Raw genomic sequence first — 26509 nt, forward strand, 5'->3', positions numbered from 1 at the left:
ACTAGTTTCAATAATTGTTTAAAGCATGTAACAGTTATGGCCTTGTTTTTGATTCTAAAAGGTTGTTGGTCAGTGGCACATGAGGCAGATTTCAGCCTGTACTGTGGATCATTGCTTTATGGACTCTCAACAGTCACACAATGAAGGAAAGCTGCTAACCACTTTTTCCACTCATCGTCCTGTCCTACTATAGATGGCCCCTGGACTGAAAAATAAGCCTCGATGGACCATGTAGCCTCTTAAATGGACTAATAGGACACAGAGGAGAGCTCCCAACCCTCCTCTTTGATAGACTCTATGTTGGACCAAAGCAGTCAGTTCCGCCGGGTGCTTCGCCGGGTGACACAGTTCCCAGCAATGTCGTTTCATGTGTGTAAGTGGCCGTTGATGGCTGCGCTGCCATATGCTCAGGTCATGTTTTGGTTCTCTGGTGGAGCGTTTTGCTACATCTCTCTTGGCCGTGAAACAAAGTGTCTCTCAGTGGTGGACGGGGGGAAAAAAAAAATCTCGCAGAGAGAAAGTTGGAGTGTCATGTGGAATCAGGGATTAGATTTGATGTGGAGCGGGATGTGAGGAGTAGACGATTGGGAGAATCTTCTCATATGAAACTGAATCAATCGAGGAATGACTTTATTTAATGGCCCCACTCACGAAATGCATTTACTGCCTGTCGGCCACATCATCCAGTCCGATCAATCCCACAATTCTAACTTGTTCCAACGGCCCTCCATATGAAGGGTACTTATTGAGCAATGGGGAAAAACTGTCCTGAAAATAAAAACTAGAACATATCAGTTGCTTGGATAGGAAAAGGAGGGAGACTACATGATAACAAACAAAGATGTGATACAAAGTGCATATGACATCTAAATGTATAAACACACAAATCATCCTGATTATACATTATAACTACTCTCTCCTTCCCGCAGGTACTTGACAGTGCTTTGAAGGTGCATGGATCCCTGCCTGTTTTCAATATCATTAAACAAGCAGATGACCTGCATCAAGATGAAAGTAGCAGTCAGAGCTGAATTTGTTTGTGTATTCATTCATGCTCCACCAGTTGCTAAGTGACGAGGCTACGTATTTTTCACGCACAATTTAACTGAACTTTGAGCAGCTACATTTCTGACACTCTCAGATGACAAAGATTCTAGAGTGTGTCACAGGAAGCTTTTTGATTTACAACAGGTTTGCTATAAGCTAGCCCGGCACTTCATGCCATAGACTGTTTATTGTTTAGGTCAGTGGTTCTGAACCTGGAGTGAGGACCCCATCTCCACTAATGATTGTAAGGTTTGAGTACCAACACCACTTGGTTAGCTTAGGCATCAAAACTACTTGGTTAGGTTTGGGCACCAGGGTTAGGGTTAACCCAATGTGGCTATATTTAATAACTCAAATTAAACAAAGCATTAAAAATTGTAGAATTAGTCGAGCTACATATCCATAGCCATAAAATGTAGGAATCACTGGTTTATATTACAGCTAAACTCAAAAGAACTTGAGTAGCTTGGCCAAAAATTTAAGTGAACATTAAATGATTATTTTCACCAAACATGTTATGCCTCTCATTATACTCACAAGTGAAATGTGCTTTGTGTTTAAATATCCTCAACGTCAGGACTGGGTGATAACAGTCTCGTACCAAATAAACTCATCATCCATCTCCGGTCAATCTGATGGTTTCCAGATTATAACTGTGTAGAACACAAATAAAACCACACGATAAAACAAGCTTGTGCATTGTGCGCTGCCATTAAAGTTGATAAATTAGCTAATTAAAGGGCAAAACGCTGGGCTGAAATTAATGACTTTACAGTTGAGGAAACCTGATAATGTTGGAGAACAGGATAAGGAAGTAACCTTTCCCCACCCACTGTATTACAGTTATTTTCACACTACGACATTAGCTGCCACTTTCAAACAGCGGGGCCAAAATCGGAAGCAACGGATTTTTGGGGGGTATGTTTGTAAAAGCTCAAGGTAAGAGCATATTCAAATCTGGAGATTTCTTGGGAATGTTTATCTGTATTGTTCATCACACACTGTCGAATCAGAGGCCAAGCACATCAGTGCCCAGACTGTTAAGGAAGTAAAAATGATCCCTGTGCCAAGCTGCCTTTGCAAGCCAATTAAGTTCATTTTACTGTCGTTCAGCAGAGCGAAGAGCCCCTATTTTGAAGTAGTTTCTAGGCAATGATGGCCCGAGCGCCAATCAGTGGCCATAGCTCCATAGGGAGCCTGCTGATGAGCTTTCATCAGCGCTGCTAGCCACTTGTCCCACATCTCTTTCTCAGCCTAATTATGCTGATGAATAAGGCTGTAATAGTGATCCGTCCTCGACTGATGAGCCCATGCGTTTGCCGTTATTGTCTTGTCTTGGGGGCGGGCGTGTCACATATCACACAACTCAAGCAGGGTAAGTTCAGGCCATCCACTCTGCTCTTTTTTATTAGGATCATCTCTCTATCCTTGTCGTCCTCCACCCCCTTAGACCCACCCATCCCCTACCGCGATAAATGCACTTTCTCACTCCGGTTGATGGGCCGACTTGCTGAGCACGGGGAACGGAGAAATCGAGATGATCACTCTTTCTCTCCACAGTCGGGCGCCTTCTTTTTCTCAACGCACACTCTTGAACTCACATGAAAAGCCTGAGACGTGCATGCAAGCATAAAATAAAAAAGACAGCAGACGGAATGCACATTTAATCAAGTACCTTGAAAATCCTCAAGCGAACACGCTGAAGCGCTCCACACAGACACACAAAATCCCCATGATAAACACTTCCTGTCCAACTGTGAAAAGCATCTTGGAGCTCTGTTGCATCAGGTCGACAAAGCCTCGCATTTGTAGGCAGAGCTGGAGAGTTAAGCTGAGGCTTTACCTCTTAAATGCCAATTAATCACTCGGAGCTCGAGAGAGGAACGCAGAGAGCCCTGGGGGAATGCCTCGTAATTTTTCTTGTTTTCCTTTTCAAAATAAAAATGAACTCAAATGCACCTTCTTCATAAAAATTCCAGGATGATCCAATAATATTATCCATTATAAAACAGGTTAAAGCTCCTCTCACGCGCTTGATTTAGCTCAAGCTCTGAGAGGGCTTACTTTCTAACATGCTAATGAAGAGATAAGCCCCCAGCTCTCATTTTTTTCTAATTTCATTATGCTTATTTACAGGTTCATACTCTTAGTTTGGGAAAAAAGAAATGTTTTAAAGTTAAAAAAAACTAAATTTTTCTCATATGATCCAGTCCAGAAGCCTTTCTATCCACCCTCTGTCCAACTACTCCTGTCCCTTTAAGGCCCTCCCCCATACTGAAAAGCCAAGTTTCCACTGATTGGTCAGCTCTCACAGGCCTGAGCAAGCACTGCTAATTGAGTTCCCCATCAGCTCTGCCCAGACCTGTTCATGTTGCAGGGGACTGAACATTTAGATACTTTTACAGTAATTAAGTGGCAAGTAACTTTATTTTTTATAAAAACAAAACAAAACAAACAAAAAAAAATAGCGCTTTCTTCAATTTGGAAACCCTTCCTGGTAGGCTTTTTTATGTAAATTCATAAAAGAGCTTCTGCGGACTAATTATGTAGAAGGGCACACGAGGCAAACACTTAATGAAAGACCACTTACTTGTACAACATACATAGACATTACAGTAATTAGCCCCACTTGTCACAGGTTAGTTTAGTGTCCCAGCACCTTGAAGAGCCTAAAAGAAAGCATTTACTGGATAAAATATGCATGGAGTGTATTGGTCTGAAGAGTGCTTTAATGGCCAGCAGGTGGGAAGTCCACCTTGTATATAAGCTCATGAGAAAAATTCCCTACTTCTAATTTGATTTATTACCGCAGTACTGCAGGTTTCTTAATTAGTTTATGGTCTAAATCGATAGTTTTGAGTCTTCTTCAATCCGTAATGAGGTTTGTTGGGTGAATTATGGTCCCATTTAGGGTAAAATATATGATAAAACTGGGCATGTTTGGAGGCGTGGCCACCTTGTGATTGACAAGGCGCCACCATGACATGTCCACCGATTCGCGGTCAGATCCATTCAGAAACTCCTCCACCGCTCAGAACTGCCGGAAACCTGCATTCTTTCTAACGTCCTCCACTGGTTGTGAAAAGAAATCTAGTTGTATATAAGCCTATGAAAAAAAGCCCCTACTCTTGATTTTAAACAAGTTCATATTCTCAATATATAGTTTCAAGTTTTTATTAATACAGCATGATGTACATTTTGTAAATTATGGTTCCACTTAGAGTCAAATAGATGATAAAGTAGGGTATGCTTTAGGCCGTAGACCAAACGCCACCGCAGTTTGTGCTCCCTATGGTCCTAATGTGGGCTAAGTAAACAAAATTGCAAAAGTGGGGGCTTGAAAATGGTGGTCTACAAACAGGTAGATTAACACCTGTTTGAAAGGGCTAAATCTGTGCTTAACAGAGAGGGATGTTACGCTAAAGAAATTAATGTGATTGTGCATTTAGCATGTCAGCTAATTAATTTCATCCCCCCATGCGTGTGTTTCTTCTTCTTTAATGTGGCCTTTATTAGGGACCCAGCAGGCCAAAGTGTTACTTGAAGACTGGCTTTTATTTGAGAGTTTACGGCGTGTGTGTGTCTGTGTGTGTGCGTGTGTGTGTGTGTGTGTAAGCTCTTTGCAGTCGTTTACATGCATCACTTCCTGCCGCTCTGCGTGGCCTGTGACACAGGCGCAGACAGCTGGCATGACAGAAGGTGCCGAAGTGGGGAACGAAACAAATTGCCTTCATTTTCTTAGAGTGCAACCTCTTCAGGGAACGCCGATGAACATTACGCCGCTGAAACCGCAACAAATCTGCGACTCTGGAAAATAATGACTCGCATGAGAGCCAATAAAGTCAAGTTAGAGAAACAGAAAGACGGAGGGGTTGCGTCTGGGTTGCTTTTTGCTGTCCTGCGCAACATTTTCAATTTCTCCTCGGATGACAATGTGTTTAAGTTAACCGTCTATAGAAATTGCATTGAAATGGCGCAGTGCTCACAGAAACAGTCCACCCGCCGTCCACGGAGCACTCTGAACTTCACAAACACAAGCGAGGCAACAAGAGAGCGCTGCAACAGGATCAGCGAAACCCGGGGAACAATAAAGTGCAGATTTCCCCACGCTAGTGTAAAAGTCTCTTTCATCTGATGGCCAGACTGCCCACAAAATGCTGTCTTGAATGAACAGCACTCCCCAGCAGGAAGAGAACAAAGAGACATCAAGAAAAAAAAAAAAAAGTGTTCCAAGTGGGAATCTGAATGAGGAAGAGGAAGTTTGTGTGCGTATGAATGGGATGGTTAATTGGCACTATCGGTGTGCCGGGGTCAGTTTGTGTGTGCGGTTGAGTCTCCTCCAAATATCAAACTACCCGTAATTAAAATTAAAGTTGTGGATTTCTCGCCTCAGCCAATTTAGAGTAAGACGAAGAAAAACCCAGCGATTTGAGGTAAATACAAGGCTGGGCTGGAAAACAAGCCAGTCGGTCCCTTCGGAAACCCTCTGTGTTTAATTGTGAAGCACTCCAATGTACAGTGCCTCCGAGCGTGTTTACTCTAAAGAGGGTGGTGGGGGGGGGACAGGAAAAAAGAAACACGGAGGCTGTTGAGAAAGTAGCTGCTTAAGTGAAAACGACTTCTCAAATCCCATGAATAACTGTTGAGTCTCCAGACTGCAAACAAGCCGCTGGTAGATAAATGGCTGCAGATCGCTGAGATAATAGAGACAGAAAATGGCAACTAGTTTTTGCCTCGAGGCACGAACGGAAGCATCAGCGAAAAGGGGAGGGGGGGTGTTTCGGCAGCACGAGTGGCCAAAAAGAACTTTTTTCAAAGTGCAAAGTGGCTGGGGGGAAACATCCCGCTCGTCGCGGTTGCACATTTTATAAAGACCTGCATTATTCACACACCTAAAAAGCTGTCAAAGGCGTGTGCTGTGTTTTATAAATGATCCGATCCTTACGAGTGGATCCGCGGTGGCTCATGGGGGGGAGGGGGGCTCTGACTTGAGGAGAACTTATCTGATCTTCACGGCAAGGCGGAGGTGGGTCTCCAGAGTCCCGTTTCCCCCCACTTCTCCATTATTAGCTCTGCCAGCCAAAGAGATATTGTGCTCGGTGACAAATGGGAGAGGAGTGCTAGGGCGCAGACAGTGCGGGGGAGGTCCCCTCCATCTCCCTCCCCTCCCGCCCTCCCCTCCCACGATCCGGAGCGCTGCTGCCGCGTCCTCCCCGATAACCATAATTGTGTTTTAAAGCCCCTGATTAAATTTCGCAGTCTCGAATGATATTGTTTTGCGATGAATCCTTATGAAAAACGCTTCACATTAGGAGATTATGGCGGCTGTGTAGGTGCTGCAGGAGGCAGCTAAAAGGTGGAGGCGGAGATGACACTGTTCTTTTTCTTTCTTCCTTTTTTTATTTTTTTTATTTTTTACTTATAAAGCTTCGATGGATGCTAAATGAATCCCTGCCATCACTCTTCTTCTTTGCCTCCACCCACTCTTGCTCCACCCGTCTGTCACGCTTTTCCTCTCCGTCTTATAAACACACACACACACACACACACCGACATAAACACTCCTGCTCTCCTTTGGTAAGTTTCCACATGAAAAATCTCTTTAAAATTTGAAAGAAAAGGATGAAAAAAAAGTATTCTACTAACTTTTGCCAGTCTCATTACTTCACAATCATAATGTAAGTCTCCCCTCGGAGTGTCACAGTACCTCTGGGGGAAGCCAGTTTTTTAAAACATTTTTTAGAGGTGACACAAAATGCAATCAGGGCGAATGAGAAGCCAGCAAATTCAATAATGGAGGCAAATGAAAATGGAACTGGAGACTCTGCACTTAAGGCGGGATGGGCTCACAGCCCTAATAAGCCCCACTTCTGTCACCGTTTCCCTGCATCTGAATTAACCAGAGGCCCTCCAATCAGCACGGGCAAACAAAAGAGCCAGCCAAAGAGAGGGGAGCGCCACTGAATACTAATCTGGGTAACAAACAGTACTGGATGGGACTAGTCAACCATGATGTGTCCGTATGTGTCAGGGGAGATTCTATTAACACAGAATTTTGCAAATTTTAAGTACATTTGAATTGGTTATGAAACGGTTTTTAATCTAATGCTGATGCCTCCATATGACCTAAATAAGTTAACAAGACTATCATCGAGATAGATGGATGGATGAATCGCTCTGTAGTCTGGTGGTATGGCAGTCTATTCACCCTGCTGCCATCTGCCAAAAGATACAGCAGTATCCATTTCCATACCACCAGACTGCACAGCAGCTTCACTCCTCAGGTGGTGAGACTCTTTAACTCCTCCTCACTGCACTCTCACAATAAAATAATGTTTTTTGTGTCGCAATAAACAACAACAACTTGCACTTTGTACCACCCTTTGTGGGTAGAATGACAACTAAATCAACCTTTAACCTTGATAACTTTAGCTTCAGTTTCACAATAGTGCTACTCCTGTGCCATCAATGAAAAAAGTATGAAAGTTTACAGGTCCACAGGGGCCATCAAAATCAACACAAACAGAAAAGTTCCTTGTAGCTGCTATAAGTTGGGAAACTGGGCAAAATCAATTAAAATCAAAAGCTCAAGAAAGCCACACATCTGCAAAAAAAAAAAGTACTTTCACCAGTCATGTGTTTTTGAAGTTTTATACTGAGCTTTTAATAGGTCTCAGCGACACAGAGGTCATGCAACTCACTCATCAAATAAATTGCCAGGTTCGGTCTCAAAGTACAAACAACCCCAGAATTGCTGCCCCATGTTGTTTCTCTACAACAGCAGTGAGAGGTTGTTTTACAGTGGAGTTACCTCGACAGTCAGTCCACTCCCTGCTCTGTTATTGTGCTGGAAATAGTGTTTTGGTACAATTGCCTGAGCTCAGAACATCAAACTAAAATTTAGGGGGCACTAGAAATGGACCATGGGGGAGTCGTCAAGACAGTAAAACTGCTGAGCGGCTTCGCTCATAACTTGATATCTGGACTATTATTAACTGTCCACTCTTGAGTCAGGAAACCAAGAGAAACAGGTTCCTTTAGAGCCTTAATATGTGCATGCTCGGACCCCTGCAGTGCACAGGCACACACACAATCACACACACTCACAATCACACAGCACGAGTCTGACACGCATTTTGTAATTCAAATTGGACTCGTTACATATTTTCACGGAGCAAAATGCTTAAGAAGTGTCAAAAACAGAGCTGCATTAAAATTGACACCTACAATGGGCTAAATGGGCAATTTGTCATTTCCTGGCACAGCGCTGCAGCACTCATCCCTCCACTCGGGTAATTTGGGACACACACACACACACACACGCACACACACACACCAGCAAACCAACTATGACCAGTAAATTGCCTCCATCTGGTTCTACAGTATATTTAGTGCGCGGCTCTGTGAGCCAGTCCAGCACACCTCCCGTTTCTACCTTGTAACTTCTTCAACAGTTGCCGTGGATGCACCTATTCATCAGCGATAATGATCGGCCGTGCACGCCGCTCTAATGGATTTGGAGTTTGGAGTGGAAGTTGCACAATAGATCTCGAGAGGGGTTCGGACTGAGGCGGGGCACTTAAAAAATAAATAAATAAATAAATAATGGACCCAAAAATGTCATTTAAAAACTCCCCAAAGTCAAGCAGCTTACAGACGCCTGGGAGACACTGCAGCACAAAGTGTCCGCCATTTTTTTTTTATTCTCCCTCGAGACCCCAAAGCATACAAATATGTTGCAATGTCAGGAGGGTAGCATGTGCCTTGTGGTGAGACAAACAGGCAGACGCTCTGAATATAATCACATTGTCAGATTGTCAGCCTTGTTTTTGGTTTGGCGTCATTGTAGTTTTGGGGTTATCACGTGGTTTTAAAGAAAGGTTTCCGAACCAGATATGGTCAACTAATTTCCCTTAACTGAAGAAAAGAATATAGTCACTAGATGAGGTTACAATATTTCTTCAACCTGAAGCAGATTAGTCTGATTAGTGAGTCTCCAGTGCAGAGCTGTTTGTGTTAATCAACAAACTAGTCTTCTGGTGGAGAGTCTCTCAGGCAGGAACATCTATTGGATAAAAAAAAAAAAAAAGACTGCTTACCTGGGGTGCCAGATTGTTTCTTACCCAGGACGACCTGGGAAGGTGCCACCAGAAAGTGTTTAGAAAAGGGAAGGCGCATTTATAATATACTTGGCAGGTGACTGGATGAATCCGATCAGCAGTAGGAGAGCACAAGTTCAGAAATCAAACCCTTAGTGAAGATAGTTGAGAGACGAGCAAAAACACTGAGAAAAGCCTTCAATGTTGTTTTCTGCTAGTCTTTAAATAACATCACGACTGATGCTATAGCAGCTACGCTAACCTCTTCACGTGCCGCCATTGTTGTATTCAGTCTCTTGCTCTTCAGCAAATCTAAATCACACCTGTAGTGAGGCTGAGTAGGTCTGACAGTGTTGTTGATTCATTACACATTCACCATCTTTCTGTCCTTCTTCTGACTGAGGTGGTTAAATGAGGCCTTTTCATCCTGAAACTGGCTATTATTCTGTTTATTAGTGGAAAATAGATTAAATGAAGCAAATCAAGAAGGAAATGTTACATTTTGAAGTAGCAGCAATGTTCAGTGATGTCCCTGAACACATCAGAGCCTCATTGTTCTTTACCTGAATTACACAAAATTGAGGTTTTGCTCTCTGTAACACCGAATCGGTGCTTACAAGTTGTAGTTTGGATCATTTAAAGAGGGGAACACAAGAGCCTGGTCACAAGTAATTGTAATCTCCCGATAAGTGAATTCAGCTCTAATGAGCAAGTTTGATGAAGTCACGGCTATTTGGTTTGATTAGGTGGGATTTCCAGGGACTGTTGGTGAGGAATCGCTGACTCATTCAGCCTTACCACCCACCACTTTCACTCCGAACAGAGACGGAGGAGTCTGAGCTGGGAGGTTTTTGTTGTGTCTACAATATTGCATAAAGTGTCTGATCATTCATTTATGATAGATGCATGAATATATTACAGTATTCAACACATATCCGAGCAGCATATACTTTCAGCTGGTGCCACCAAATGATTCAGTGCTGTGTCAGAAAATTAGTTTTTCAGCCAGAGCGTTTGATTCCATTTCTGTAACTTTCATATCCGAACCGTCTTTCCCTCCCCCTTATATTAAGTTTGGAGCATGACATGTTGAAATCATGGGTTTTAAGCTATTTCAACAAGAAATGTGCTACCCTGCTTTGTATTTGGCACCAATGCTGCCAGCGCCACCTCCACTCAACTATCCACCTGTAGGTTCTGAGTCCCCCAGGAGGTAGTAAGCCTATCTTTATCATTGTCACACCAATTTCTGCTGCGATGAAAAAAATCTCATCTTTCATTAATTCATTTTCCACTGTCAGAGCCGACGAAAAAATAGGAATCCTAGGATAACAGGAAGACAGGCTGACGTTAAACCGAAATTCAAAATAACTCCAAATGACGGGTGGAGAGGTCGAGAGAAACATGAACACGGAAAGATAATAATTTTAAAAAATCTACTCAAATTGAAGATAACACCAAGGTAAACCTGTTGGAGAAGCTAACACTGATGCTAGCCTGTTAGAGAAGCTGACATTTATGTTAAATTGGAAGCACTGATGTTAACCTAGAAGCTAACACTGATGTAAGCTTGAGGCGAGACAGCTGTTTTCATGGATACAGGCAGCAGATAAGTGCCAATTTTACAGTTCTAGTTATTTGATCTCTTAAGTGTGGATAAGATGCACAAGTAGGACACGGCCATGAGTTTGGGAATTGCTTCTGCAATAAGACAGAAATCTTCCCATCTTTGAAACTTTAGCTAGGGCACGTAGTCAGGTCATTTCTCTGTAATGAGCCCCTGGGTTTACCCGGCTACCCCATGCTAACTCCCTAAAGATACAATTTGACATTTAACACAGGATTGGGAAGTTGGGCATTTTTTTTTCCTTGCTATGTTACACAGTGTTATGGCGTAAGGGCTATTATTCTGTCAGGTGTGCAGGCAGCTCGGTTAGCGAGGGTCATCTGGTGCTGACCTGCAGAACACAGTGTGTCAGCCGGTGGAATTGAACCCTCGCGTCAAAGAACGGTGCACAGAGCAGCAGACACACTGCCCTGGGGGACTATTACCATTCCATTAGAGATCATTTCACCCTCCTTCCAGACATGCCATCGCCACTAATGGAGACAAACCTGAAGTCTGAGTCGTCTTGTCAATGGATTTTAGACAAAACACCAGTGTCTGACAGCACAACACGGATAAAACCGAGCACAGGCCTGGCATTACAATGACTTCTGGGTGAAAAGATGCGAAAATAAGCCACGGAATCCGACATGACGTCCTATTGTGCGTCTGCATGTCAATGAAAGTCACCTTTTATTTAATGAGATGCTCTGTTATCTTGTCTGCTCCTCAGAAGAGACACCGAGCAACAACAGGCAGCAGGTTATTGGGTTCCGTTTGGCCGAGCTTTCTATTCTCCAGGTGCAAACGCAACTGAGAGGACTCAGGAGCGTGCAACAAAGATGTTTTTCCAACCTGGCTCGCCATATCTAAGAAATGTCTGAACAGATCGACGGGTTGCATTGCATTACGTAACATCGGAGTGTGTTTTTGTTTTCAAAAGGGAACGCTGGTGCCGTGGTGTTTCAACACTCCCCCAAAAAAAAAGAAAAAAAAGAAAAAAAGAAGGGGGTAAAGATGAAAGCAAAAAAAAAAGCAAAACTTTATTTCACAAGCAAACTGAAGGGCTCGCTCGCTTCTGCACATCCACGACTGCAGCATTTTCTGGGGTAGCAAAGCAGCGTTTGAAGCTGGGAGATATGTTTTAATCATTTGGCGCCTTAATGATGACACTGAATTCATTATTAATGGGCCCCATTCGCTCCACTCTCCCTCTTCCTCAGAACAGTCCGGAGTGAGCGGGTATTAGCATTAGCCGCTTTTGCTCTATTTGATCTTTCTGTAATTACACCACTTTTTGGAGATCACACCACAAGCTTTATGTTAAATAAAGAGGCTTTGGAAGTGGGTTTTTTACTATGCAAATTTCAAACACAATTACCACGCCCCCCTCCTCCACCACCACCACATTTTTACTTTTCTTCCCCAGTAAACCTGACAGTTGCATGCGTACAAACACAGCTGGATCCCTGTTCGTTTGAGTTGAACGTGAGGTGAAGATGGATGCGAGCATGGACGCATGAAAAGGCTTCACCCATCCGCTGGAGCGCTGTGCGATGCTCCTTTTAGGTGCGAGGGTGTGATATCTTTTGATGTGCTGGATCTTTTTTACTCCCCACTGAGGGGATTTACGGCACAGACCCCAGTCACACTTAAGAGTAAAAAAAAAAAAGAAAAAAAAAGAAAAAGTTTGGTAACTCTCAGGGAGATTTTCTTATGATTTACATGAAATGAAATATTAGTCAAGGTAAAGGGGAAAAATTCAGTTTTGGAGAAGACATTCAAATCAATGTTCAATAACACATTACTACAGTTATGTCATGTAAAGTGCTATAAAACATTATTGACCGAAGTGAAGCTTTAATGTTTTGAGTTTTTAAGAATCCACAATATTCATTAGTATCCGATAATTTATTAGTACTATATAACAATAATGTACTATATTGTATTGTGGAAGCAATTTGCCTGACACTGGTAATAATACAAACTGCCAATAAAAAAGTTGTTCTCGGAGGGAAACATGGTCCCAGAACACTGTTTGAAGCTAGACAGGTGGCAGGGTCCGCCACATGTCAGTAAAACGGTATGAAACTGTGTCGTCCTGCAAGGTCAGTTTGTTTATTCAATCATGAAAAAGAAATGAGTTTGTTTATTTGTTTGTCGATATCGATCTTCCTCCTTTTAAAAATGTCTTCCCCAAAACTACACTGTGCACCTTTAATTAAAAATCCGTGCCCTCCCTCCCATCATCACTTTCAGTTAGAAAGATCTTCACTTATTTCCAAAATGAGAAACTGCTGAGAGTGCCCGTGAACCGGTAAATCAATAGTCATGCTCTAAAAATGAAGATGCACACGGGGTTAATTAAGATGAAGTCTATTAATCAATTCATCTCAGCAGCAACTGCTGTTGCTAATTTGGCCTAAATGCATTCAAAATACCCACAAAAACCTTGCAATTAGCGCTGCAGAATTGCTGAATTATTAGCTCAGAATTGGGCGACATTTGGGTTGTTGCCAGGTTGTGAAGTCATGGCGGTGTTGCCACAGTTCCAGCGAGCCTTAAGGGGAGTGAAACAGGTGAGAAAGCCGAGCGAAAGAGAGGCGATGGCAGAGCCGATGCTTTGGATTCTGCACACGAGCATTGGGGGGGGGGTGCACGGCTGCCAGATGGGAAGTTGGAGTCGGAGCTCTCTTTGGGGCACGCTGAGCCATTTGGCGCCCATCCAAATGGGCAATTTCACAGGGTGGAAAAAAAAAATGCGAAAAATGAAGCTCACAAACAATGCAAAACGTAAGCAAAGGAGAAAAGAATCTGGATCTGAAGACCATTTCATACACGCCACCTCATCAGCTCCGAGAGTCTGATGGTAGTTATTATCACCGCTGCCACACAGCGTGGGGTAATTAGCACTGCAGTGCGTAGCGAGGCATGTTATGTGTATGCACACAGTGTGATGCATGCGCTGTGTGTGCGTGTTATAGGTTATTAAGGCTTACAGGGAGCTGCAGGGGCATCATCGGGTGAAGCTGAACAAGTCTATAACAGAGGAGTTTCTTTGACGCAGATTACTGTAAAGACCGCACAGCTTTATGCATACGGACTCTGCAGCCAAATTGAATTCCACGCTTTCTGTGGACTCCCACTGTGGAGTGAATCCACAGAGGGATAGAGTTGCAGTGAAGCTGTTGTTTAATGTATTGTGAGCAGTGAGAAACGCTGAATACGCGGGCGCGTACACCCCCTCCAGATATGGTGGTAGGCTGCAGAATGAATCACAAATAAGTGCATTTCATCATTTGAATTCAAGCAAATGTGTGTGCAGCTATCTCATCACCGGGAGAGGAAAATAATAAGGCCTAATTGTGAGCTAAAGAGAGAGTTCACAGTATGTATCAGCTCGTCCCAGGCAGAGGAGTGGAGGGAATCGGGAGGCACAGCTCTGATCCATATGCATGGTTGGATCTGGCTTAATTGCAGCATCGGGGTGCTCTGGGATCAGACAGTATGGGCGAAAAGGCGAGCGATGTGAGGCACCCATCCCGAGCATGTGCTAAAACAGGAGACATTCGGAGTGCCAGCCAGACAGGCGGGGGGCCGGTGGAGGAGAGCCTGAATCACAGCGGTGAAGCCGAGGTAAATTCTGCCTCAGAGGATCAACACAGTCCACGAGAAAGTTTCAGGAAATAGGAGAAATTCGGAGATGTAGATTATGCATTGTGGACATAAATAATGCAAGGGATACCTTACTGCACCCAGACAGATTTGAAGATACCTCACTTGCATTTTCAAATCTGCCGTTATCCGGCTACATAAAGAAAAACATCCTGATTTCTTTTTTTGTCCTAAAAAAAAATTTACTGTGTAGTTGCTGGAGTTCAGCGCAGACATGTTGGTCCACTTGCTGAATCATTGCCTCATTCCCGGAAGGTTATGAAGGACACTGATCATGCAACATTTTCACCTCGGGGGAAAGAGCTCTTTCTCATGAAGTAGAAATGAAAAAAAAAAAAACTAAAACAGAACCGAGCCAATAACGGTGACTTTTTTACAACCCTCTTAGTCCAAGTTATTTCTCGGCCAGCAGCAACAGAATAAGCATTTGTTGTCATTAGATGTCAGCGGTTTGAGGACAAAAGAGAAAACAGGAATGAGCAACATGAGTCAGAACAGGAAGTCCGTCACAGCAGTGGGTGCTGAGAGGACGGTCTATATGATGACGTCAGTAAATCTTGTGCAATATGAATGTTGAATTCGGTTGAATAGTTCTGCTATTTAAGCAGCAGCAACACAATCAAGAGGGGGAGACGGCCCCCGGATGTGTGCGACAGATGTAACCCATCCAGAAATCTACCAGACTCCATAAGAAAATCGATCAATTTTGATAGTTGTGACTTAGCAGGAGCTTCATGAACTTTACGAAACACCGTCTATGACAAATTCTTAATCATTTGTGCTTTCTTGTAAATTTGGCAACCGCAAGACATCAAGTTCTTCCTTTTTTATGTGTACAAACATATCTGTTTGATCCAGCGATGCACATAAGGGATCTGCAGGAGGAGATCCATCACAAGTGGAGACTCAAGTTGCATGTCGAGACGTACGTTCATGCAGGCTTATCCAGATATCATCTGAGATACCAAAAGATGTATGTAAGAAAGTTGCTTTTTGAGTCTCATTCCCAAATCAGTAAATTATAGACACTCCAGGGTTGAGACTCAAAAGTCAACTTTCATACAAATTGGGCCTTTAAAGATCTGTAGAGTAGTGTAGAGTAACATCAGGCTTCATAATCACAGAATGTTTTTAAGACATCGTGGACATTTCTGTTCATATTCTCACACTCCCTCTTTCCAACTTGTCTCTCATCAAACTTTTTCTACTATCAATTGATAGTTTTTATGATGCCTCTCTTTAAGGAATACCACCGCGCCCTCAGCACTTCTGCTTCCCATGTCCATGAATCAGAAACGGAGAAAAGGTCTATTCAGGCCTCTCTTTCTATAAAGGGATGGTCAAAATGGAAGGCACCCTACTGCTTTACCAGCTCAGGGTGTCAGCATGCCCTTAAAGCTCTCAGGAGTCCTTTATCACCGTGTTCAGACTCCATAAAAAGGCTGCTTATTACACTAAATCTGTCATGTGCTTTAATATGGATCAGTGTTTGATCCCCCGCCATCAATCACAAAAACACCACGGCAAAGTCGATGGTGTAAGAGCCCAGGATGAATTTCTGCTGTCCAGCTTTTCTCAACACTGATGGGGTTTTCTCATCAATATATCGACGTCTGCAGATTTTATTGTGCCTGTTGAAAGCTTCCTGTATTTGTCCTCCATCTACACCCCCCCGACCACAAAAGTTACAAAGGTTGGTACAGGACTTGGAGGACGCGTGACTTCTGTTTGAGACTCAAATTAATTTGGCTCCTCTGTGAAACACTTTGACACAGAATTGCCTGCAGTAGGAACAGCGGATGGATGTAGGATAAATTGCAATGCCCACAGGAGAGCAGTGTAAAGCTGGGCAGATCGATGCCAGGGAAGAAGCCTCGGGCAAAAATACAACAAAGGGGTGATACAGCAGAGGCGTGCTGGTGGCTTGGCAGTATAGGGCACGTGGTCGGTCCGTGGTGGGATCGTGTCCAGCTTTATGCCCTTTCTTTTTTTAATGCTCTGGCATCTTCTTTGCAAAATCCAGCCATAAAACTAACCTCAAAGGTGCCACATGTAGCGGTTTTCACATTTTTAAATCATAACGGGACAAGAAAGGCGACTTCGGACACCTTGGTATGGACAAATCTTCGGGGGGGGATTGGCAGCATCTCACAAATTTGTCTTTGTTCTTTGGCTGTACTTGAGGGGACATACGTGTTGGACAAGATTTTTCTTCCCGTCGGCCATTGTGAGACGCTCCAAAAGATTTAGCTCCATTCGTGCTGGAAGAACAGAGCTTGTTTTCCTGTTTTTCTGCCATAAAGAAATCCAGCTAATATCCTCCAAAGTCCAACAAGATGAACAACAAAAAACAAGAGACTGGAAAAGGCTTCACGGCCTCGTCTACAGGGTAGAAGAACACAGCAAGAAGAGCAAAGAAAAAAGTTTCTCTTTCTTCCTGCAAGTCTAATGCCTTCTACTTTATCACTCAACATGTTTAACATGTACAGTACTTCACTATACCCGATGTTCAAACATTCGGTGCATCCCCGCAAGTGCTGACACTGTCTCACACAGCCTTGGACAACCTCATCTTTTCTCCCAGCGCTTGGGCTTTTTTATTCCTGACCTTCATCCCGTATCACAGCTTCTCTCTGTTTGAACATCTTCCCCATCAATCTCCACGGTACGGCATCAAATAGAGCAGAAAAAAAAGGCTGCAAAAGAAAAAGGAGTGACCCCAAGTACCGAGCTCCGCTGCTTTTGCTCAGATTGTATGTGACAGTTGTCCCTCAGCCGGTGCTGCTCCTGCGACAGCTTGAGTTTCTCCCCTGGAGCGATGGTAATGCCAAAAAGATTAAAAAACACAAAAAGGCAACACCTGACTCCTGAAGTGAACCTTTTAGCAGCGGCTCAATCTGAGAAAATTACATGTGTGATTTATACAGCTAATGAGGAAATTGGCTATTTGTTGAGCAGCGAGAGGAGATATGATTCAGCAGAAAGACGGCAAAGCAGATACTTTAAAAGCCCGTCAAAGAAGATAGTGCTTCTATTATTCTGACTGGAGTTGGAAGGTCACTCTAAGACTGGGTCCCACCAAAATGGCAAAGATTAACTGATGCACGGGTCGTGACTCCAAGATCTGATACTGAGATCCAGCTAACACAGACAAAAGCTACCCTTTAAAACTCAATCCGCTTTAGCTCATGCCCTCTTGTTTGATGACAAAAGAATGAACAGCCGTTACATAAAACATAACACAACCACTTCCTAAAACTTGCTTTTTGAAAGAGGCCCATTTTTGAGCGTGTAAACAAAAATGTAATTAACAGGAAAATAGGACTTTTCACAGACATTTGATCCCTCAATACAGCAACGCAGGCGATTAATTTGCCGGGGAAGCAGATACGTAGCTTCAAAAGTTGAGTTCCAATTTTGTGACTTAATTAAAAAGGCCCTGCTAAAGCTGTACATGTGGGTGTAAAAAACAAGTCAAACACCAGCATTCATAGTGGAAGAAGTGGCGATGTGTTTTGTAGTGCGCTGAAAAATGTGCTCCTAATTCAGACACTATAAATCATCTCCCGAGGGAGTTAATATTGCAAATTGTCTCCAATGATTTATCATAATTATTATAAAATGTATGTTATTTGGTGGTGCTTTGTTGCATCAAAATTGCCTTTTACTTTAATTAATATGCCTCCCAAGAGATTAAGTGAAGCGGAAGAAAAAGTGAGGAAAAGAGTTTTCCACAGTTTGAGATGTGTTGAGAATGCAGCATGTTATCAAAGGTAGGTAGGGAAGACGACTCTGGAGTTCATTCCCAGGTCGTTACGATACCGGCCCAGTGTGGCAGTATTGGATGACCTGGGAATAAAACTCAAACTCACTTATCCATCTCCAGAATCGCCTTCCCTACCTTAAGATTCGACGTCTGTCAATCGATGATTCTGACCTGTGAGGTTGCGCAGCCCCAGCTGCCTCAGACCGTAGTACCCTTCCCGTCTGTAGTTGAGGAAGATCGCCAGAGAGTAGCGACGCTCGTACAGTTTGGTGCCACGGATGATCCGTAGGTTCTCCAGCGGCAGGTAGTCGAACTGGTTGAGAGCCACCAACACGTAGCCGGTCACTTCTCTGATTGACTAGAGGAAAAAAAAAGAGAGGAGTATATTTAAAATGCAAGCTCAGATTACAAAATCATATACTAGTGTTTAGACAGGTGAAACAGCCATGGAACAAACAGTCCAGCAGCCCAAGAACTGCGTCAATATTGGCCTGAAATTCTAACCCAAAACACCAGTATCTGACCACCTGGGAATGAGACTCAGCAATCATCTATCTTTCCAAAACTGCTTTTCGTATAATGTTTGCCTTCAAAGCAACCGTCACCACAATCTTTCTTTAACCTTAACCACAGTTTTGTAGCTGCCAAGTGCAGTTCTTGGTGTAATTCTAACGAAACCCAAATGTATTGCATGATCGCCCAACATGGAGGTTCTTTTCTTGTGATAGTTTTCAGAAAAGGATTGGTAACAGTTGATTCCAGAAGCTTAAACTCAAATCTGAAAAGGCTGCTGCAAGACTTATGCAGACAGTATGTATCTTCTGCCACTCGGGGGTCCATCAATCAAAACATTAAAAAAAACAAAATACATATTTGATGAAGTTGTAAGACAGCATGAGACCATGCGAGTAGTTTCCATTGTTACAACAACCATCACTGCCGATAGAAGTCTCTCTGACTCAGACGGGAATCAGATTCACAGATGACGTAAAGTGTTACAGCTATATGTTTCGTCACCTCTGCTAACTTCCTTCTTCCCTCTCTGACGCATCTTCAGGCATATATCCAGAAGTTATTTAAAGCTTTAATTCAGCTTTAAAAGAGTGGATCTGTCTCTTTTATTTTTTTGCCATGTCTGACTCATCGAACACACTTCATGCATTCCTCTCGTTTTCTGTGCGCCGAGCATGTTATTTGCATTTTCAAATGTCAAGCTCATGAAAACTTTGGACATACAGTCCAAAATGATTAAAATGCCAACTCGATTGCAGACTGATTACACCTCTCGTCTAATTATCATCTCTCAGCTGCTCTTTAAAGCTCGGGATGCCGTGATACCAGCAATTTGTAGGCGCCGATAAACAGTCGCACCTTTGGAAGCAATCATTTCGAATCCAAATACAGTAATTGTATTTGATTAACTTGATTTTGTACACCTCGTGTTGAAGGCATCGATGGAAACTCTGAGACAGGTGTGATTAAATACCTCAGAGACCTGAATCTAAAACAGAGAACAATAATTTGGCCTTGGCAAAAAAGACCTGACTCATAATACGAGCGCTAAGTGCCTTGCTGAAGAGCACGACATACCTTAACTATCTGCCTCATTGTGCATCAATTGACCTTCTCGAAAGTCACAAAAAATCAGGCTGATTACCTCTGTGCTACACACTCGATGAGGCAAAATTAATTCTGCAGAACAAGGCAGAAGTATAAGGCCAAGGCAAGCGCTTTACATTTTTGATATTTTCATCATAATTCTCCAGTGAAATGTAGGAGAGATCAAAAGCTTGAGGGTTAAAAAGTCACGTAAACAGATAAAAACCCTGAAGAATATAGCTGAGATCACCTTCTGTAGATCGACAGACCAACCAGTTTGGCATAGAAACCACGTCATTCCCGGATAATCCAATGTGTGCGTGCACGTGCTGTAAGTGTGTGTCTTCTACAACACATCACCGCGGCCATGCAATATTCATCCGAGTCACTCAAACAGCAGCCCGAGCTTCCTCATACACACACAGGAAAAACCTCACCAACACACATACAACAGCTGCTAAATGCCACGCTAACACATTTTACCGACCGCCACTGACAAGCCTAATTAGAACACTACATTTAAAGTGGAGGCGAAAAAAAAAAAAAAAAAGGAAAAGGAAACAGATCTGCTTACAAGGTTTAACACAGCAGCCTGTACAATGGAGGCATTGTTAGCAGGCAGTTTTTATAGAGTTTTTATTCCTGTAGCTTTTTCTTTTCTTTTTTGATAGAACGTTCCCTGTTTTTCTGGTGTGCGTTCTTTGTTAACTGCTTGTTTTTATCTGAGGGCACCAACATGGTGTATAGCAGGGCTGGACTAACCCGGCATCCTGTTGTCCTAGTTCTGGATTTTGTATGTACATGGTTTAATTATCACTTGGCAAGTAACAAACTAAAGTGATCACTAGCTAAAACAGAGGGCGTCTTCTCGTGATGTTACTATACGGTATAGTTGCCATAACTTTAACATCTTTTTCTTTATTTGGTTATATTCAAGTCTTTTATGTGAACTCAAAGCAGCACCAAACATCACTGACGTGCCTTCAAACCCTGAACGGTCATTAAATAATAACTTCTCATTTAAGGGGAATTTTAAATCTCCAGTAACTGGGCACAGTAGCTCAGAAGCGAACAGGCATTTTCAGAGACAACCTAATGACCAGAGACAGGCCAGATGATTGGTTCAGAGGGTGGGAGGAAATGAGTAATGTGAGGTTTGATTGGCTGCTGACCCCTGGGAGACGCTGGTGGAGACTGACAGTGGGGGCACAGCGTGTGGAGTGCCTGCAGTTTCAGGATAATTCCAGGTAACCGAGACTCGCTTCTATATCGAGCGCTCGGCAAGCGCACACCTGCCAAGTTGGCCTATTGTAACACTAACACAATGGGAATGAAACAGACAGTGGAGGTGCTTATTAGCGAGATTACAATGTGTCAATCACCTGAAGAGAAAGAACAACATAATAAAAGAGAAATAGAATCCGTTTCAGAGGAGGCTTTGATTAGCATACTTATTGTAAAAAGGATTTCTATTGTGAGGTACTTCACTGCCTGTCAAAATCCCCTCGGTGAAATCATTTTTTTTTCTGTCATGTTTGTTCGAGAGTTAGCGAGTTGCGCAACTTCACGCAACTCGGTGCAACTTGTGACTCGGCATCGAAAGAGCAAAAAGAAGGCTCTCCTCTCCGGGAGAGGGTTGGTGGGGGGGGGGTCTTGTTGATCCGGGGCCCGTGGTTGGAAGTCGTGCCGTTTCATCACTTTGACCCTGCCGTGACCCCGTGTTTACTGCGGGGAAGCCGAGCTCACCCCGCCGACGCGACCCTGCCGTAACCCCGGGGTGCCTCCCGGGGGCGCTGTGGCTGAGAACGAAGGGGGCGGGGGGGGACAGGGGAGAGACCCCAGCTGTAGGCATGCAGTCGGATGCTGGCAGACTCCACAGTGCCTCCACTGTGCCCCCTTCTCTCTGCCAGCCTCCGGGACCCGCTGGCGAAAACCAAAGAAAAACTGTTTCCCTGTTGCTTAGCAACCACAGGAAAGTCTTCCAGCGGGAGCGAGGGAGAGCGAAGAGGGAGAGAGCGGGCTGAAGAAAGGAAAAAACAGACTTAGCCGGGGCTTTTTTTTTTCTTTTTTCTGTTGTTGTAATTTACCTAATTAAATTAAAGGATTACTCTGCCCTTTCTCAGTCATTTTATTTCGCTTTGACACTAGTTAATTTCCTTCCGTTGCCATAAATTGTTCTTTCTTTTTTTGTGTTTTTTAAAGCTTTCCAGATCAATATTTGTCCGCGCTTCCCCTGCTCCGCGCCGCCGGAGGAGAGAGGAAGCAGGGAGAGACGAGGAGGAGGAGGAGGAGGAGGAGCAGGAGGAGGAGGAGGGGGAAGGTCCGGAGGGAGGTAAACACAAGCACCTGCATTTCCCCTCCCGCCGCATCAGCTTCAGCAACACTGAAGATGAAGGATGCTACTCGGTGGGTGATGTGCTCGGACTTAACAAGGTGGACGGTGGGCAGAGATGTTGTTCCTTCTTGTATTTTCCCCTCAAAAAAAAATAAAACTGCACACTTAACAAGGTGAGTGGGAGGGCTAATTTGTAGCAACAAGGTGCACGAACACCTCACACCTCACACACACACACACACACACACACACACGATTCCCTTCGCCCTCCCTGAAAATGAACCCCCGGCTCGCGACATCAGAGCCGAGTGATTAAAGCGACTCGGAGCGGGAGAGACAAAGCGCTGAAATCTTTCAGTCTGGCTCGAGTCCGGATCATTATTTTATTTTTTTTTATTTTTTCCGCGCTTGAATCTTTTTGATTGCCGCTCGACTTCTGATGGAGTGTTCTTGCCACAAAAGGGTTTCTTCTTCTTCTTCTTCTCCTGTTTCACACATTCACAACACACACAGGCCTCAGATGTGCTGATAACCCCCCCTCCACCACCTCCACCACCACCCACGCGGAGAGAGAAAAAACACAGCCACGAGGCACAGACAAGACTTAGTCGGCATAGGTCAACTTCCCACGATGCATTGCAAGTTTAACGTTTCCTCGAGCGCTTTCCTCCATCAATCGCAGGCAATTAGCGGCCTAGCGTGGAGCGCTCAGTCAAACAGAATCCTATGCGGCCCCGACAGGCTCGTTTCCTCTCTCTTCTTTTTCGGTTTTTACCTCTGGGCGAAATGTGAATTTCGCATGTTGGGTAAATTGCTCTTTGCATCTCTGGGATGCACGGCGCCGAGGTTCAAGGCAGGGGGAGCCAAGAGTGCTTTATTTAACCCCCCCACACACAACATAATCAAGATACAAGGCGGCCACGCTGTCTTGGAAACAGAAATTGCTCGATACGCGAGGCTGCGCTCCGGCACCTGTAACCCCCCCTCCAGACATGCGGAAATGTTTTCACACACCGCACGGCAAAACCAATTTTTTGGGAGAGGAGGACTATTTGTATTCGAGCCAGCGTTGGAATAAGCAAACAATCGCCTTTTGCAAAGTAAACAGTTTTATCAGTTAATGAATCGAGACCTGCTTCGCGAGTCGACTGTTTTGTGTTATAACTCGGCAACAGTTGGTGAGAAGAGAGGCGCCAAGAGGTGAATCCTAAAGCCGGATTAGTGATGAATACACAAAAGTGGCTGGACAGCGTCGGGTTTAACTTACCAGACACTTATGTAAGATAACTTAACCAAACTGCACAGTGTTTTTTAGGCTAACATCCAGTGTCTCTCCTCTGTTATTTCTTCATTCGACTTACTTTGCAGATGCTCAGGAAACCTTGGCAACGCAGCCGATAAGATTTGCATACAAACTCCTTCAGGTTCAGTCTTTTCCAAGAATCACCCGTGGGCCTCGCCCCAGATTCAGAGAGAAAAACGCTTGCATTAGAGAATTTAACAGCAAGAATTAAGAGAGATTTGAATTAAAAACAGAGCCGTCTCCAGTCGTGTGTTACCGAACTGGGTTAATCGCCTTTAAACGTGGACAGTTTAAGTGGAAATGGATCATTTTAAACTAACGTTCCAATGAGTGTGTCGAGCTTCATGATCAAGGTCGACACATTTAAAGAGCACTTACGATGAAAGACAAGGTCAGGATCTATGACGCCATGAAACTCAACTGATTGACTGTAATGGGAGTCTAAAAATGTGTATAATGTATGGAAGTCAAGAGCTGCCGATGCTGCACACACATTTGTAGCACTAATTAGCTATTTAGATATCAGTAAATGACTGTTTTAACTATTTGTTCATGTTTTTCTTCATATGGACAGGAACATTTTTAACAGTAGAGGAGTATGGAGGACTAAAATTGCCAATATCAAAAATAAATAAATATATAAATATTAACATCTGATTAAATGTACCCAAAATAATATAAAACAAATGTAGGAATTAATTAATTTATAAAATGTGATTTTTTTTTCATATATTTCTGTTTTAATTTGCGTCAATATTTAATAAACTCTGTATTAATTTCTTTGTTCATTTCCTTTCCGATTCAATTTTCTATTTTAATTATTTATTAGCCAATATTCCTTTTTAAAATCAATCAATTAATGAATGAATGAATGAATTATTATTATTGTGCCAGCACTCGTCGAGCTATGTGCTCCAGTGCTGATCAACCAATGAGTGAAAGTATGTTCAGAAGGAAAAACGACTGAAACTAAATTCTTTCATTTAAAGAATTATATATTTGGTTTATTTGATGTATTTGGTGCATTTCATTGCATATAATTTATTTACTGGGTCATTTATTCATGTATTTCTGATTATGGCAGTTTTGGTCCTCCGTAGCTGAAGACATTAGGATGTGTAAGCAGCATTTCACTGTTGTAGCTGTACAAGAAGCTGCTCGTTCTAACTACTTCATACACTTTACTGTTGAACAGTTTAATCTGGCAGCTCATAACCTCACAGTCAGACTTCTCTGAAAGTTCGCCAGCAAAATCGGAGAGGTCGTGAGATGATAAATGAGGTCGGACGGAAGAAAATCAAACTTCTGCTACAGAAATATACATTTATCTATTTAAGGTTTGACTCTTTGCTTTCAGTGTGAAACATCGGACCACTGGACCATCTTTGGCCTTGAATGCTTATTTAAATAAAATCATCTTTAACAAGTTCAGATGTGAAATCTGCAAACAACTTTCCCGACACATGACGAGCAGCAGCACCTTTTCTCGTGTGATTTGAAAGAGCCGCCACACAGCTGTCGGCGAGATGATCGTTAACTTTGTCTCTAATGTGGCGAGGAGAAAAATGGAAACATCTGAAGTACAGTATCTCAAAACTGAGTGACACAATAAAGGGAAAGACCTGAAGGAGAGAGATTTACCAACATCAAAAAATGAGGAGACATCTTCTCTGACAAGAAGCGCTGAAGCACAGAACCTCACGCTGATGTCTCAATATCATCTCCTAAAGCTCTCGTTACGTCGAGATCTGTCGCCACCGAAGCCCCCCGTCCGAGTGGCTTTATTTCCACTACGGGGTTAATTCCCTTATTTATTCCCTCAAATTTAATCTACCCTGGTCTTTCCCTCTGACGGCGACGCTTTCATCAGACTAAGCCGATTTGGATAGACTCTCAAACGACGTCGGCAGGGTGAAGCAGCTGGATCCCACCCCCCCTCGACCAAAAAAAAAAAAGAACGCCACAGTTTTGTTATCTAATAATAATGAGATATTTAAGTCGTGGCTCGTGGGAAAACAATGTTTGATACCTTGAGATAACGATTGTAATTCGACTGTTATCTCGGCGACGGCGAACACGAGCACTACAAACCGAGCCGCTGTCTCGAGATAATGAGATAGTTAGGACACGATCATGTGAAAACAAGCCGATACCTCCAGATAATCACACAATTAAGTTTTTCATCTCAACTAAAAGAGGAAAGGGGGATAAAAATAGCAGGAGCTGAATATCAAGAGTGAAGAAGGAGATACGGAAAAGTCGAAGCGGAAGAATAAACAACAATCTGGAGGAACAAAGAGAGGGAGAAGTTTAGGGTTAGGAGGCGCCGAGGCGTCGGCAGAAAGCCCACAACGATAAGAAAGCCGGGAAGTGGAGCACAGAGGAGATATATTTCAAAGCATAATTAATAGTGCACCTGTTCCTGTCATCTGGATGAGTGAGAGTGTAAATGAGGTGGATGGCATGAGAAGGAGCGATAGGAAGGGGGGAGGATTCGGTGAAGGTGGAAGAGGAGGGGGAAGGAGAGGAGGAAGGAGGAAAAAGGCATCATGCAGGGGGGGAAAAAAAAAGTATAATGGCGCCATTATAAAATACAAGAGATGGGACACATATTATGGTGATTACGGCTCATTTCCATACATATGGAGCACTCTGCCAGCGAGTCAAGGAGAGTGCAGCGGCGCATGTCAGTGGCAGGACCGCCGACGCTCCACAGTTTGATCCGGCCGACGGCGCCGGCGCAATCTGACTCCCTCCACACGGCGGCAAAGTCAATGGGCGGGCGGGGACCTGTTTACCAATTCGCTTCAATGAGCTCTATAAGAGAAGTATGCACTCCTTCACCCTCGCCCGACCGTTTGGCTGCTAAGTATGCTGAGAGCACTCGGGTGTGACATTCAAGATTTGGAGAAATCCTGTTTGGAAAAAGAAAAAAAAAAAAAAAAATGGAGGCCTTTGAGAGGAGGGCCATTGACTTTGGAATAAATAAAAAATCCAGCTGCATGGAAATGTCACCGTGAAAATGACTGAGTCATTCAGTACAGGTATTTGTGCAGGGCTTAGGTAGGGTTTCTTTGTC

The 26509-nt window shown here is 43.5% G+C and overlaps 1 protein-coding gene across 5 annotated transcripts in view; it reads right to left on the bottom strand.

The window, feature by feature from the left end:
* The window catches only part of LOC119015032 (receptor tyrosine-protein kinase erbB-4-like), a 276642-nt gene that overhangs the window by 97345 nt on the left and 152788 nt on the right, over window positions 1-26509 (bottom strand). For all 5 annotated transcript variants that reach the window (XM_037090594.1, XM_037090591.1, XM_037090592.1 and 2 more), the window contains one exon: window positions 18365-18551. In XM_037090594.1, coding sequence (XP_036946489.1) covers window positions 18365-18551 — 187 coding nt within the window. The remainder of the gene's footprint in view (window positions 1-18364; window positions 18552-26509) is intronic.

Source organism: Acanthopagrus latus, chromosome 24 (assembly GCF_904848185.1).
Source record: "Acanthopagrus latus isolate v.2019 chromosome 24, fAcaLat1.1, whole genome shotgun sequence".
NCBI lineage: Eukaryota > Metazoa > Chordata > Actinopteri > Spariformes > Sparidae > Acanthopagrus > Acanthopagrus latus.